Here is a 16064-nt window from a genome sequence, read left to right on the forward strand (position 1 = left end):
CCTGCCTGCATTGCCAGATCCACTCACGAGTTATCATGTGCCGTTTGTAGCAAGGCTTATCGGTGAACATTACTCTCGTTTTCCTTTCGAGACTTGTGGTGTTCCAAGATTGTTTTATGCTCCATCTTATTAGGGCGATTCTATAGTCAGGTGCTACCATATAGATAATGGTTGTTTAGTGGTTTTGTTTGGTAGCATGCTAGTTGGGAGTGTGGCGAAAAGTGTTTGTGCTTTGCTAGGATCGTTGGTTGTTCAAGATATTCGGCGTTGGTCATCATGTACATGGTGAACTAAATTCCAGTGGCTCCAGAATCTAAACCACATGTGTTGGAACAATATATGGTAGTATTTGAAGGAATACTTCTTCTTGTGATCATTGGCATTATAGAAACAAGTAATACATGTGTGTTTTCCTTGGGAACTAGGTCATGCATGTTAATCGCAAGCTAAATGTTTTGCGTTAATTTATCTGTGATCGTGAACGATCTATGTGTTGGACGCTTAAAGATGACATATATAGTTCATGCTTAACATTTTTGTTAAAAGATCTCGGCACAGTAAATTCAGTTCAAAAGTTTTTCTTTTTCTGTAAGTTATTTTGTCACAAACTTTATATATTCTATTAGTTTTAGAATATAAACCAAAAATTCTCGTCCCAGCCCATGCACACCTCACACCCAAGGCTCCTCTGCACCTCCACGGCGTTTGGGGTTCCAAATGCTAAAAAATTAATCTAAGCACTCCTCAACAAATTTCCTTCATAAATTGATCCAAGGAGCAGCCCCCCCCCCCCCCCCCCCCCCCCCACACACACACACACACACACACACAATGTACATAGCTCTGCCTCTGCCCTTGTTACACGTGCTCCTCGCTCAGCTCATGAGCGTGCCACTCGCCTTCCTCTGCTTCATGCTCAAGGAAAGATGTCGGTGGCTAGAGGAGTAGAACACCGAGAGGGATGTCACACCCTCTTCGCTCTTGCAGATGAAGATGATGAGTGAGGAGCGCTTTTGGCTCATGATGGCCTACCAAACCATATACGTCCTCATCATGCAGGCGTTCAACATTCCTCCCGGGTTCCTCTGCCTCAAGCTGAAGGATAAGGTATGCCGTTTGGAGGTGCGGATGGCCGAGCAGGAGAACCGCAACCACCAGCTACAGGCCCAGCAGGGGGCTGCCTTGTAGGCCTACCAGGCGTAGGCATGGGGAGCTGCTGCCTTCGCCGGTAAGTTCCAAATCCCTCCATTCCTTTGTTTGATGGGATTTTGTCACATTTTATCAGGCACATATATGTGTGTGTGGCGAGCAAATAATAAATATAATTAAAGCAATGTTATTTGCATGCACAAGCAAGAAAAAATGTATTGATGGAACAAACTAGTACGTGACTTGTGCAGTCCATGCGGTTTGGATGGACTTGTGCTAATATTATCTTTGGTTCAAGTGGGCTTGACTTACAATCAGTTTGGATGGCGGTCCAACAATAGAATAGGTGTATAGTCATCTTACCCTATTTTCGTCGGTTATGGCAACTTTCTTTAAGCTTTTGTTTGAGGATTGTTTGAGACTTGGTTTGCGATCTTGCATTATATTTAATAAAATGGTTGTGTGCATCATGAGATGCAGAAGCGGGGGTAATCCTTCTTTCCAAAAAAAAGTGGGCTTGACTTGAAAGCCCACGTCATATATTGACACACACATGGACAAGCAAGAAAAATTGTATTGATGGCACGTGCTAGCATGTGACTTGTGCATGATATTTTTACAAGTTTTTTTGGCAACTATAGTTAGGATTTATTGATCGGTAATAATGTTTACAGGAATGACAATTGGGTCATGTGGAATGCCGAACCAAAGGAATAGTCTATATATAATGTTTACAGCTAGCTAAGGCCATATTGGTGGTAACTTAGCCGGTATCATGCACTCGGAAATAGCAAACATGTTGATGTGGCAGAGAATTTTAAAAAAAGGGTTGGAGTAACATAGATAGATACCGGATCATAATAAATGATATGCTACTTTGTGTCATGCATGTTAATAATTAAAACAATCAATGATACTACTCTATGATATTATGCACTATGAAGGTAGTATACTAGTATGATACATTAGTATCATGTGCATGATACTCCCCACTATGAGTAGCCTAAGGTCATCCATATTCGCATGCAACGTGATGAGCCACGCGAGAGTCACCACTGGCACCTCGCAGCCGCAATCGGTAGACTTTTTTTTTACCTCAAAATAACCTCTTTATTCATTGGAAAATAATGTTACATCGTTCACCATAAGAGGTACAATAGAGGGGGGAGGATCAACAAGCCACACCCTACAGGCTTGGAACTTTGCCAACTGGGCAAGTTCATGAGCTGCATAGTTTGTTTCCCTAATGGCATGCTTGTATTTAACCCTAACAAAATCATGCCCCATAGAAAAACAATCATGGAAGATTGCTGCAGCAATACCCGTAGGTTGCCTCTCATTCTTCATAACTTCTATTAATTTTAGGTTGTCTGAGCTCAGGACAACTCTATTACAACCTATTGATTTTGCTAAGAGCAATCCATTCTTGAGAGCCAAAGCTTCAACAGAAAGAACATCTTAAACCAAATCCAACTGTACATTACTCGCAGCGATAAACTTCCCTTTTTTATCTTGAATGACAGCGCTAGTAGTTCCCCTCAAATAATCTAGATCGAATGAGGTATCCACGTTTATCTTAACGCAATCACCCATTGGTGGAGTCCAAATCTCCTTTCTCTCTCTTGCATTAGGAACCACAACAGACCTAAAATTTGAGCGCAACCCTCAGATTGCCATTGTGGATTTTTCAGAGGACTGCACATGAATATCACGAGTAATTTTGCCTCCTTTCCCACCATAAATACCAACTGGCCACCGCAACAAGCTCTCGTGACAGAGTTTGTCCCAAACTTGATTAGTAATCAGTGCTGGAGTACAACAACTCCTCCAAAACTGCCTGTCCATGACGATGTACAAGACATGCTTTCTCAATTAGATAGTGAATATCCAGAGCTTTCCAAACATGCTTTCCTCGGGTACACTTGAATAGGAGGTGCTTAATGTCTTCCGCTCCAATCCCACACACCAGGCATTGCCCACTCACTTTGATATGGCGGTTTGCCAGGGTAACCCGGCAAGGAATAGTATTATGCATAGCTCTCGAAAGAAAAAATTTAACCTTTGCCGGCACATTGAGTCCCCAAATTGGATGAGGTTTAATATCAATTGCTTGGTGACCTATGTTTAACCTTTGGCCATACTGTACTTCCCATTCAGCATAATATGCTGAGCGCATAGAGAAAGTGGTTGTACGAGTCAGGTTCCAAGCAACAAAGTCTTGCATGCCTGAAGAAGATAAAGGGATAGCAAGAATTCTTTGAATATCAACTTCAAAGTCTGTTTCACTAGGTCGCTCCGTAGACTTCTCATCATTTATGAGTGCCAGATTACTTATGCAGTGCCGTTGTCTCTTGCGAGTGCCAGATTATCGGTTCATTTAGTAGGCCAATGGTTGTTCTTCTAAATAAAAATCCCAATATATGTTTGTGCCCATTGGTAAGAGTTTTTTCTCAGGATGTTAGTGCCAATAGATTGTTGATGCCAGTAGACAGCAAGAGATTTGGTAAAAGAAAAATAATAGGTGTGATGAAGAAAATTCAAGACTTCAACTGATAATCAAGAGATTTGTTAATAGCATGAAAATTTCAAGAATTCAACCGATCAGGGAAATTCCGGTGCTGTGATAAAGAAAAAGGCACAATCTGTTACATAGTAGTATGATACAAGAGATTTGGTTCAAGAATTCAACCCAAGGCACAATGTAAGAAGGCTAGCCACTGTGGTGTTCTAGTCCTGACAGAAGCTTCCTCTGTAGGTACATGTGTCGATAGATACATTACAATGGCACAGGGGAAATCAGCAAACCCAAAATGGCATGACGGATCATCATGAGCGATCTGTCGAATCACATTAACTGGTCCGTGCTAAAACCTAGGAGCGTTTGTCGGAATTCTTGAAACCCCTTGCATTAGACTTGCTTGCCGTTTCCGGTAATACACGAACGGCCCACTTACAAGCAACATTCCAGCCATGAGGACCTGAAAAGGACATTGCTTTGGGATTCAGAGTCACAGACAAAAATGACGCAAAACTCGCCTCGGACAACGTCAAGACGTCAATCAACAAGAACTCCGAAGAAATCGTGTTGTCAACAAATGTGATGTGACTGTGACTAGTCGATTAGTGACAATCATGTAACTTGTTCGACAAGCAGAACATATGGTTCAATTTCCTAAGGGTAGATAAGCAGCCTTCAAGTTTTAACTGGAGAACTGGAAGTTTCAATCTTCAAAAGTAATTGGGATTCGCACTGCATATCAGTACAAATTTCATGGCCCAGACACCCATTGCCACAAACTGAAAACAAAATCTATGTATCGACTCTTGCCTACATCTGAGATAATTCCCCACTTTTGAAGAGAAGGTTACAAAAGATTCTTTGCAACATTTTTTACAGTTTAAGACTTTTTATCCAAAGATTATGGTATAGGAAACAAGAAAACATCATGCAATTTTTGTAAGTAAGAACCAAATGCAACATGATATTAGAAATTGATGGCAGGCTGATACATCATGCAACTTTATACTAGTAAGAACAAAAAAAGGTTTTAATGATATTATTACCTCGAAACCAAGAATAGATAGTTTCTCTTCATCCTCCAACGGTACGCAACTCCTGTAAGTAACATAATGTTTTGGGCCAGTTGGCGTGGATGTCTCGGCCAACATCTTTCTATCCTTTGTTTTGTTCTCTTCTTTTGTACCATTTTGTACTTGTACACATTTCAAAGGCAAACGGTAGCCAGTTTCACTGCAACAGTACTTCTCATCATTCTATAAAAATAAAGAAATAAAATGGCATGTTAGTAAGCTTTAAAACCAATATATAATAATCATGCCATTTCACCGATGACCACATGGCCACTATAGCCGCGGAGATGCAGTGCCCCGTCACTCACTTTCCCATCACCTACCTCGGGCTGCCCCTCTCTATCCGCAAGGCCTCTTCGACGAGCTTGCAACCGATCATCGACAAGCTTGGGCGCAAGCTCTCCACATGGCGGGCATCCATGCTATCCAAGGGAGACCGTCTATCCCTTGTGCGCCACGTCCTCAGTGCCATCCCCACGCACTTCCTCATGGCCATCGCCTTCAACAGCATCGCCATCAAGAAGGTGAACCGGATCATCCGTGGATTCTTATGGGCAGGATCGGATAAGGCCAACGGTGGCCAGTGCCTCGTCAACTGGCAGCGTGTATGCCGGCCTATCTCCCTCGGTGGTCTCGGTATCCGGGACATACAGCGTACGGGCATCTCTCTCCGTGTTCGTTGGCTATGGTTGCAACGCACCGATGCTACTCGCCCATGGAGCCACCTTCACGTCCCCCACGACGCGGACGCGAGTGCAATTTTCAGGGCCTCCACGACCTGGCAGCTTGGAGCGGGAGACTCTTGCAGATTTTGGACCGACCACTGGATCTCCGGCAGCTCTGTGGCCGAGATTGCCCCTCTCGTTCTCGCTCTCGTCCCAAGGCGCCTTCGGAAGCAACGCTGCGTGCGTGAGGGTCTACACCAGCGCTCTTGGGTACAGGATATCCGCGGTGCGCTTGGGCCGGCGGCCATGGTGCAGTAAGTTCAGCTTTGGCGCTTGGTGCGTCACACTACTCTCTCCAATGAGCCGGACACGCTACGCTGGCGTTGGACCTCATCTGCTACATACACGGCAAGCTCTTGCTACAAGGCCCTATTCTTCGGCGCTTGTGAAGACCCTTTCTGGCGGCTCACCTGGCGACCTTGGGCCCCGCTCCGCGTCAAGTTCTTCCTTTGGCTGGCCATGCAAAACCGATGCTGGACCGCGGAGCGCCTGGCTCGCCGCGGATTGCCCCACGACGACGCTTGCGTATTGTGTGACCAGGACGATGAGACCATGCACCACCTTCTTGCCGGTTGCTCCTTCTCTCGCCAAATTTGGCACGAGACCCTCGGCTGGGCACGTGTGCCCATAAGCCTCCCTGCCCCCGACACGCCATTCCAAGTGTGGTGGCAATCCTCCCTCGACATCGCGCCCGCTTCCATGCGCAAGGGTATATCCTCCCTCATCATCCTCACAGCTTGGTGGATTTGGAAGCAACGTAATGCCTGCATCTTTGACGGAGCGACACCATCGATCACCTTCACCTCCGACACCATCAAGGACGAGGCACGACTATGGGCCAAGGCGGGCGCCACCGGACTGCAAAACATTATCCCCGGCGCGTAGTCTCTAGTTTCTGATCGCGGGGCTGAGCATACCCCCATCTGTTGTGCTCCTTCGCTTGTACACCATGCCTGCTTGTACACCATGCCTACCGCGCACATGGCCTTGTTAGCGATGTAATCCCATGCTTGTACTCTTCTCCTATCAATACAAAGATACGCAGCTTGCGTATTCGCGAAAAAAAAAGTATTTGGTAGTGCAGTGTTTGCACAAATGGTAATTTGAAGTTTTGCACCCAGACTTAAGTTTGCCAAGCAAATATGAAAGGGGCAGCAGGTCATAGTCAACATGGCTATTGGTAACGGAATTCTCTGTGATTGCAGAAAAGCTATCTTCTAGAAAAAATCTAGTCAAGCTATGTGATCATCAGATGCTGTATAACCATGGTCCAGAAAAATGGTACAGCAGTGTTATGTGATCATCAAGTTAACAATTAATTCAACTGAATATTATCCAGCATCTGCAAGTCCAAGAGAAGCTAAGTTCAATATAACCGTCTGACCAAGAAATGTTCAAATAAGGAGTCGATCAATTGTGAGGACAGAACTACTATGCTAGGAGTTAAGAGGTGCGGATTCTGACAAGTAAAGAGTAAGGACAATGCGTAATTTATGAGCGAACATAGTTCTTTCATGTACTCTGTCTCGAGATGGAAGACCAATTCCTTGTCATCAGTCAAACAACAACAAAAGGCTGACAATTTTGGGAAATTACAGAAAGGAGTCACTAATATAGATAGAAACGTAATACACTATTAATGTTTAGAGACGATCCGCACACTACTATAAGATTATGGAAGGAACAGATTCAGTGTTTCTAGCTATAGAATGGTCATTTTCCAATCCCAGTAGGAACTTTTGGCTTTTATAGCACAAAGATAGCACATGTCATTTCAGTATTTGATAGTGTAGTACTTGCACAGCGGTAACTGAATGTTTTGCACCCAAGCTGGACATTTATCAAGTGTTCGATTACATTAAGTTTGTCAGGCAAATACAAAAGGGGCAGCAGCTCATAGTCAACAAGTCTGCTGGTGATGGAATACTCTGTAACTGCGGAAGCTATTTTCTAGAAAAATCTCCAAGTAAGCAGCACACAATCACCATGGAAAGTGGAAACCTCACCTTATGCCGAATAAACCATGGCCCAGGAAAACGGTACTGTTATGCAATCATCAAGCTAACAATTAATCAAACTCAATAATGAGAGCAGCTACAAATCCAAGAGAAGCTAAGTTCGATATAACTGTCTGACCACTTCTCAGGTACATAATCCGAGTCAATCAATTGAGTGGACAGAAACTACTAGGCTAGGAGTTTGGTAATGAGGATTCAGACCAATGAACTAGCCAGGTACTCTGTCTCAAGTTATTTAGTCAAACAAAGACCAGAGGCAGATAAATTTGGGCAATTATGGAAACGAATTGCTAATTCAAATGGAAATACAATTCTATGAATGTTAAGAATCTAGACAGTACACACACTAGTATAAGATGAAGATAGGAACAGAGCCATTGCTTGTAGCTATAGAAGGGTCAATTTCCAATTCCAGTAGGAAGCTTTGGCTTCTACTCCGTATAGCACAAAGATAGCAGACTTCAAGGTCATTTGCTGATCCACAACATAAAGATGGGAGGCAGAGAAACCGCTTTGGCAACTTAAAACATAAAACTAGAATTTTCCCAACATGGCACAAAAGATCTGCATTCCCCCCGACCCGACAAAATGCCCTCCTTCTCCAAAACACACTTCTATATTTTAGCTCATGCAGCCTTTATGATAATTATCTGGAGGCTCTTCATGCCAACCAAACATAGCTGGAACACAGAGTATAACGGATTCAGATAATTCGTAGGCAGCAGAGTTTGCTTCCTTTTTAAAAAAAACTAACAACACCACAAGTTTGCGAAACTGTCAAACTGGAACATAAACTAACAAATTGATGTGGGCACTAGAGGTTCTGGTTCGGACGGTAAATCCTGACTCAAAATGCCTACGTTGCTCACAACGGACTAAATTGTGACCTTTCTGATAACTTCAGAGCAAAAAGGGCTCGACTGTTCTTCTGTTCCAAGATCCCAACCTTGTCTCAGCACACACCCCAACCCAATAACTCGGATCGCCTGGCTAGGATCTACGTACATCTAAACCAACGGAATCAATGAGCACACAATCCCCAAATCCAGCCCCAGCATAATCAATCATGTTGCATCCTCCCAAGATCCATTTTGTTTTCTCTTCATATGGTCAGGGTGGGTAATCCCCGTGGAGAACCGGCTGGAAGGAGGGAGAGGGGAGGGGAGGGGCGGCAGGGCTGACCTTCTCGGAGTACTGGCAGGGGATGCAGGGGCCGGAGGGGCTGCACCGGTAGGAGGAGTTGCCCTGCGCCTCCACGAACCCCAGCAGCGACCTCCGCGCCCCCTTCTTGGCCGTCGACGCCGCCGCCGCCATCGCGATCGCCGGCGGGATCCAGCACAGCGCCGCCACCGCCACCAGCAGCAGCAGCAGCAGCCGCCACCGCCACGACGTCGCCGCCGTCGCCTTGCTCGCCATCGCCCGCCCCCAAGATGCCTCCTTTCTCCCCCTCCTCCTCCTTCCGTGCCGGTAGGACGGAGAGTTGTTGGGTTGGGCTGGGCGCTTAACGGGCAGGAAACTGCTAACGGGCCAGCTTCTGTGCTCCTACTACTACTAGTTGCTTCCTTCCTTCCCTCGGTTGACAGCCGAACCCAGCCGCCCGCCGCCGCCGCCGCCGGCGATGTTGCGCCGCCTGCTGCCTCTCCACCGGCGCTGCTACTCCGCCTCGGCGACCTCGAGCGGCGCCGCGCCGACGCTCTACTCGGGCGGCGACCACCCCGTGTCGCTGCTCTCGTGGGGCCGCGGCGCGTCGGGCCAGCTGGGCGGCGGCAAGGAGGAGCGCCGCCTCTACCCGGCGCCGGTCGCGCGGCTCCTCCTCCCCGTCCCGTCCCCGGTCCTCCCGCCCACGCCCGGGCGGCTTCCCCCCGCCGCGGGGACGGAGGCGGCCGGCGGCGTGGAGGTGGGGATCTCCTGCGGGCTCTTCCACTCCGCGCTCCTCGTGGACGGCGCCGCCTGGGTGTGGGGCAAGGGCGACGGCGGCCGCCTCGGGCTCGGCGACGAGGCCTCCGCCTTCGTGCCCCGCGCGAACCCCAACCTCGCCGGCCTCCGCGTCCTCGCGCTCGGCGGCATCCACTCCGCCGCCCTCACCGCCTCCGGCGACGTCCTCACCTGGTGAGGACACGGCACTCCCACATTGCTCTCTCATTCTGAAAATTTCACTGACGATCAGATGCCGGATGAACCGTGAGAAGAATAATGTGCTGCATTTTGGTTGATGGTTGATGGTTGTGGCTGGCTGCTGCATCACTCAGTTTACTCTAGTAGCCTGCAGGGGTTATGGTGGATTTGGAGCTCTGGGGCACTACGTTTACCATAGAGAGCTGTTGCCGAGGAAAGTGAAGGGCCCTTGGGAAGGGAAGATTGTGCACATTGCCACGAGCGGAGCGCATACTGCGGCGATCACAGAATCAGGTTGTTTGTAACTTCTTATCCAAGCTCAATACAGAAATACACTATTTTTTGTCATCGCTTGCTGCCTTGTGCAAATGAATAGTATGAGAAAGTGAACACAAATAAATAAAACTTTTGTTATTGTCATGTTGAAATATTGGCCTTGTGATTGTCAAAACACCCGCAACTCTGATCCTTGCATTTTGACGGCTTGTAACAGGTGAACTATACACTTGGGGTCGTGATGAAGGTGATGGAAGGTTGGGGCTTGGAAGTGGGGGTGGTCCAGGTGAAGCTGGCTCTCTCAGTGTTCCTTCCAAGGTGAGCGTGCTGCCTGTTCCAGCTGCTGCGGTTGCTTGTGGTGGCTTCTTCACCCTTGCGCTGACCTCGGATGGGCAGCTATGGAGTTGGGGAGGTGAGGATGTCACTGTGTATTAATTTATTAACTACTCCCTCCGTTCCGTAATGTAGTGCCTATAGATTTTCTGAAAAGTCAAACTTTGCAAACTTTGACCAAGTTTGTAGAGAAAAATATTTATATCTACAATAGCAAAAATATATAATGTGAAACTACATCTTATGATGAATCTAGTGATATATGTTTCATACTCTAGATGTAAATATTTTTCTTCACAAACTTGGTCAAAGTTTGTGAGATTTGACTTTTCAAAAAATCTATAGGCACTACATTATGGAACGGAGGAAGTAGTAAACATCATATATTTAATTTATTCTGCACTGATGCTCTTCTTCAGAAACTAGGGAAAAAGTTGTACACTTAACTTGCTGCTAATGTGAAATGCAACACCATGCAGTTCATATTAAGCTGCAATTATGAGTTTACAAGGTTCCCGCTAATGTGAAATGTTGTGGCAACACAACATTTTTCCTCCAACTACTTGCCCAGACCTTTTATTTCATCCATTGGGCATAAGTTACACTTAGATGGGTTATGATAGTTTTCTGAAATGCTCTTAAGCTTCCTTAATCTCAATGATCTTGCTTAGTACTACCTCCATTCCTAAATATAAGACGTTGGGGCAGTTTAAATTAAACTGCCCCAACGCCTTATATTTAGGAAGTATATGGCAAAGATAACATCTCTTCATTCTGGCTTTCCAGGTTCCGTCGTAAGGGACTTATGTACTAATTTAATTTGAAATGCATCTCATCTAATATGGATTTACTGAGTTTCTACAACTTGTCTATGATCTTCAGCAAACTCAAACTTCGAACTGGGCAGAGGAAGCAATTCCAGTGACTGGAGGCCACAAATTGTCCCTAGCCTGAAAAATGTCCATGTAATCCAAGTAGCATGCGGTGGATACCATTCTTTAGCCTTGACTGGTATGTTTTACTTGTTGGAAATTCAGGTGTTTTCTCTGAACTAATGGAAGGCAACTTTTGTGATCTCCTATCAAAATTTGATGACATATTACTTGAAAAATAATAGAATTTGCAATCTAAGTTCTGAAAAATAAAACATTCAGACAGGAGTAATAAAGGAATATACATTTGCCTTTGTCTCAGCAAGTAGGTTAATTACGTCTACTGCTTGTTTTGACTGCAACAATGATCTTCAATCATAAGACCACATTTGATCATGAATCAAATTCTGTTGGATCTTACAGCAAGCAATCAGTGTAACGCCACTGTATTCCTAGAGATATATACTTAGTTGTATTACTTTCAGGCTGCTGTTATAGCAAGCACAGAACAATGTACTGGTTGGTGCAGCATACAAGTATGTGACATATCTTCCCTTGTTAACTATATTCAGATGAAGGTGAAGTTCTCTCATGGGGACATGGTGGACATGGCCAACTAGGGCATCCAACCATTCAAAACCATAGAGTTCCACTTGCCATTAAAGCTCTGTCTGAGGAGCGAATTGTCTACATAGCCTGTGGGGGATCAACTTCTGCTGCTATATCAGGTGAATGCTGTTTCTCTTTTTCATCTTAAAGATAGTCATTCATGGTGGTTGTTCCTGTGCAGGGAGCTCTTGACATGTTCTTAGTCTCACCTACCTTCCATTTGCCATTTCTTTACTAGTAAATCGTAGCACACATTGTCTGTGCTGAAGATTCATAGGAAATGCTAAAAATGCACCACCACCACATGACATTGAGTAACTGAGAATAAAACTGTCTACGTTGAAAACCATTTGGGGAGTGAAAGTGTTACTAATTTAGTAAGTCCAAGAAAATACTGGGGACTCGTGTATAGTTTATAAGACTGGCATGTACTCCCTCCGTTCCAAAATAGATGACCCAACTTTGTACTAATTTTAGTATAAAGTTGGGTCATCTATTTTGGAACGGAGGGAGTAATTGAGATATGAGAGAGAAAATTCTTAAAGTTAACCAGTCAGGCAGATAATCAGTATTTTGTTGCTGTTGTAATTATGCAAGAAACAGGCGTTGCATACAAATTTAATTGCATGTATTGCTGATGAAAAGAAAGGATTTCTAAGATTTACTTACTAGTTTTGTAGCACACACTTTAATTAATTTCGAGTAATGAAGAAGAAATGCCATTGTTGTAGCTAAACTTCAGTTAGTCCATTTATTTTGATACACGAAACCCAGATATATTGCCACTGTAAGAGCCTCTTATTCGTTTTATAAGATGTCTCTCTGAACATTCTTGTTTTAACTAGCTTAGTTATGTTGCCTTCTTCTAGTTCTACTACTTCTGTACAAGTATTTCGGCACATCACATTGCATGTCAGCTAAATGCAAGCAACTAAAATTTCACACTATGAGTAGCTTACCTGAATTTACTTTCTTTGTGTGGCCAGAGAAAGGTGACCTGTACATGTGGGGAAATGCAAGAGACTGCCAGCTAGGTGTTCCCGATCTTCCAGAAGTGCAACCATTACCTGTTAAAGTTAATTTTCTTGCTGACGGTGATGAGGATCCAAGCCCTCCTCGTGTCATCTCGGTTGCAATAGGCGCTTCCCATGCCATGTGTTTGGTCTCCAGGCAACAGATTCAGAAATAGCACCTGTTGTTTATCAGCTTTGTAAATTCAGTCAAATTTGGACCTCCTAACCTGCGAGTACGCCATGGAGAGGATCATGTTCTCTACTGGTTAGAGCTTCCCTACTCAGTTGGCGAAAACTCCTGCTCGGTGAAGCCCAACATCAGCAAGAAACAATAATATTACAGGCATGCCATACTTCCTTGAATTTGAACACTGGAAGTTCTGTTAATTAGCGATAGATTTGTTTCTTGATTTCTCAAGTGATGTGAAACGAGAGATAAAACCGACCATGTACCTTCTAGATTTCGGATTCATAGATCCTTTTCTGTAGTTGTTAAGATGAACAAAATTTTGTAGCATGCTGATTTTATTGCTGGCTTGCACTTGGCACCCAGTTCAATAAATTAATTGAGCAATGCTTGCGCATTTGCTTCCTCGGTCACTCCCCCTTTCAGTTACCTGCGATTATTCATGTCTTACTCTTTGGTAGGATGGTGTCAAAATGTCAGTGACTCGTTTTCCATGTGTAACCAAAATTTCTTTGATTCCATGTAAGTAAAAAGCTCGTTGATTCCATGGCTGATCTTTGCCACTTCCCTTGCAAAACTCTGCATTTGTTGGGTGATCAAATCTTCACACTTCATTTACCTGCTTGCTCATGTGTTCAATATTCTTCCATCCCAGTTGGTCAATCAATTCCGAGAGATATATATCCCCCAGCTCTGAATTATTTCCTATCATATCCTAGTTTGTTAAAGAAACCACATAGTTCAAGCCTAGGTTGAGTGGAACATGTTTGTTTCATCTAGTTGTACTTGTTCATGTTCGAATAAGAGAAGTCCGGAGAGTCAAGGAATGCCAGGTGTTCATATGAAATTTCCCTGTTTTGGTAACACACAAGGAAATATGTCAGGAGCTCCACTGAGCTGCTCAGTGGAAAGTCTGAGGTTGAAAGATTTGTTTGCATCATCTCACGTACTATCTGAGCTGCTTTCTCAATTATACATCATGTTGTTTGTATTGATGCACACCCAATATAGCATGCTTTTGTTGCATAATTTGGCCTATCTTTTCTGCCAGGATAACAGTATATATCAACAGTATTGTTTGATTTGCCAACCCTTAGTTGTTTGTACTTCACATCATTGTATTCTTCTTCCAATACGTGACATGTTGAGGTGTGTTGCAATGGGGATTCCATTCATGACGCTACTTTACACTTCAACATTGCATCTCCGTTTGTACCTAAAAGGTAAAGTTTACCGAGTTGGGATTAAAAGCTGTTTACTAAAAGTTAAGTGTGTCAGCATAAGTATTTTTCTTTTGCAGGTTTTTTTTTATCAAATGTTGCGTGTCACTGCTAGAACTTTAATTAGTTATGAGGGTGAACTCTTTTTTTTCTGTATCAATTCACATTGGATTCTCTTTGTGCTGCTTCCTCCATCAGTATAACATTTGGTTTTGGTGGGTGTACTATGTTGGCCTGCCTAGTTTTCTATGGAGAACGTATATCATTTGAAACAAGGCAAAAGATTTGCCATTTCATTAATTAAGAGAGAGTTGTAACAGGGTCCGAGGACAACAGCCATACAATGGCCAAGATAAATCAACTACTCACGGTGTAAAATTACATCAAGCCCTTTGGCACCCGCCAAAGCCCACAGGGCCGCCTCATCCATGATTTTTTCCACGAGAATCATCAAAGGCGCGGAGACGTTCCGGAAGACCCTAGCATTCCTCTCCTTCCAAAGTTCCCAAGAGATAAGAATGAGGAGGGAGGCCATCCCTTTTTCGTTAGACGAGCGCGTAAGAACCATCTCAGTCCACCAATGCCTGACACTTTGCATAGCCGCCCAGTCTGCTGTGACAATATTGCTCAGTCTGGTCCTCGCCTTAACCGCATTCCAAACTACAACCGAGAATCGGCATTGGAAGAGGAGATGCGCCGCAGACTCCTGGACTTGGCTACAAAGGGGACACAAACCGCAGTTTGGCCACCCTCTCCGTTGTAATCTATCTGCCGTCCATACTCTGTTGTGAATGATCAACCAAGCGAAGAACTTGCATTTTGGTGTAGCCCAGACTTTCCAAACGGTCTTTAGAAGTGGTGTGGAGGTGCGTCCCTCGAACTGTAGCGAATAGGCCGATGAAGTGGAGTAGCTACCGCGCTCTGTAAGTTTTCAAATGATCGTGTCATTCGTGGCTTGATGTAAGATTATCCCGTCCAACTTCTCCCAAAGGATGGTAAACTCCTATATGTGCCCGACGGTAATGCCATTTGCCATGTTAACTTGCGAAATCCATAGATCATCAGTGAGGGCCTTCCTGACAGAGGAATCTTTCTTTTTGGAGATCTCAAAGATTTTAGGGGTGATGTCCATCAGCCTGAGACCATCAAGCCAGGGGGACGTCCAGAAGGAAGCCTTATCTCCGTTTCCAACCACGACCCTCGTTGCTGCCGCGAAAAGGACCCTGTCAGCCTCGGTGCAAGGGTTGCCTAACCCAACCCACGGCTTTGGCTGCTCCGCCCACTCGTTCCAAAGCCACCTCAAGCGGAGGGCAGTGGCAAATTTGTCCAGGCTTAGGATGCCTAGGCCACCCATAGCTTTAGGACTGCAAACTCTGTCCCAATTGATTTTACACTTGCCACCAGTGACTTTGTCGCAACCGGCCCAAAGGAATGCACGTTGTAAGGCATCAATACGCTTCATCACCTCCGCTGGCAGGATCAGCGGAGTAATGCTGTAGATAGCTATGGCGGTGAGAACCGCCTTGACCAGAACAACCCTCCCAAGTGCGGCCATGAGGAGGCCAATCCAAGGGGCGAGCCTGCGCGCAACTTTGTCCTCCAGAGGCAAGAAATGAACTGTCTTAAGTCTCTTCACCGACAGTGGCAATCCCAAGTAAGTCATTGGGAAACTCGTGAGTTTGGCGGGGGAAGAACTGCAGGATTTCAGGAAGGTCAAGGCCAGCACATCCAATTGGGGCCACCAGACTCTTGCTGCAATTGGTGACTAGACCCGTGACCTCACCAAAGTCGCCTAAGATGGAGGTAAAGCAGGAGACGTCCTCCTTCGTGGGCTTCACAAAAACGGCTGCATCATCCGCATAGAGGGAGGCATGAAGAGTTGCAGTATTTCTTCTGATGGGATGTAGTTTGCCTTGGGCCGTGGCCTTGTTGAGAATGTGGTGCAGGGGATCGATG

The 16064-nt window shown here is 45.2% G+C and overlaps 2 protein-coding genes across 2 annotated transcripts; one reads left to right on the forward strand and one right to left on the reverse strand.

Annotated features, from left to right (window-relative positions):
- Nucleotides 1-3750: 3750 nt before the first annotated feature.
- LOC125510433 lies at nucleotides 3751-8982 on the reverse strand. The gene is made up of 3 exons (XM_048675608.1): nucleotides 8666-8982; nucleotides 4714-4923; nucleotides 3751-4127 (listed from the first exon to the last, which is right to left on the reverse strand). The coding sequence occupies exons 1-3, from the start codon at nucleotides 8897-8899 to the stop codon at nucleotides 4014-4016; spliced, it is 558 nt and encodes a 185-aa protein (XP_048531565.1). The 5' UTR covers nucleotides 8900-8982; the 3' UTR covers nucleotides 3751-4013.
- Nucleotides 8983-9012: 30 nt separating this feature from the next.
- On the forward strand, nucleotides 9013-13301 carry LOC125510432 (RCC1 domain-containing protein RUG3, mitochondrial-like). The gene is made up of 6 exons (XM_048675606.1): nucleotides 9013-9592; nucleotides 9753-9892; nucleotides 10092-10286; nucleotides 11090-11218; nucleotides 11652-11807; nucleotides 12675-13301. Exons 1-6 carry the CDS (start codon nucleotides 9102-9104, stop codon nucleotides 12875-12877), a joined length of 1314 nt encoding a protein of 437 aa, XP_048531563.1. The 5' UTR covers nucleotides 9013-9101; the 3' UTR covers nucleotides 12878-13301.
- The last annotated feature ends 2763 nt before the right edge of the window (nucleotides 13302-16064 follow it).

This window comes from Triticum urartu, chromosome 5 (assembly GCF_003073215.2).
Source record: "Triticum urartu cultivar G1812 chromosome 5, Tu2.1, whole genome shotgun sequence".
Taxonomy (NCBI): Eukaryota; Viridiplantae; Streptophyta; class Magnoliopsida; order Poales; family Poaceae; genus Triticum; species Triticum urartu.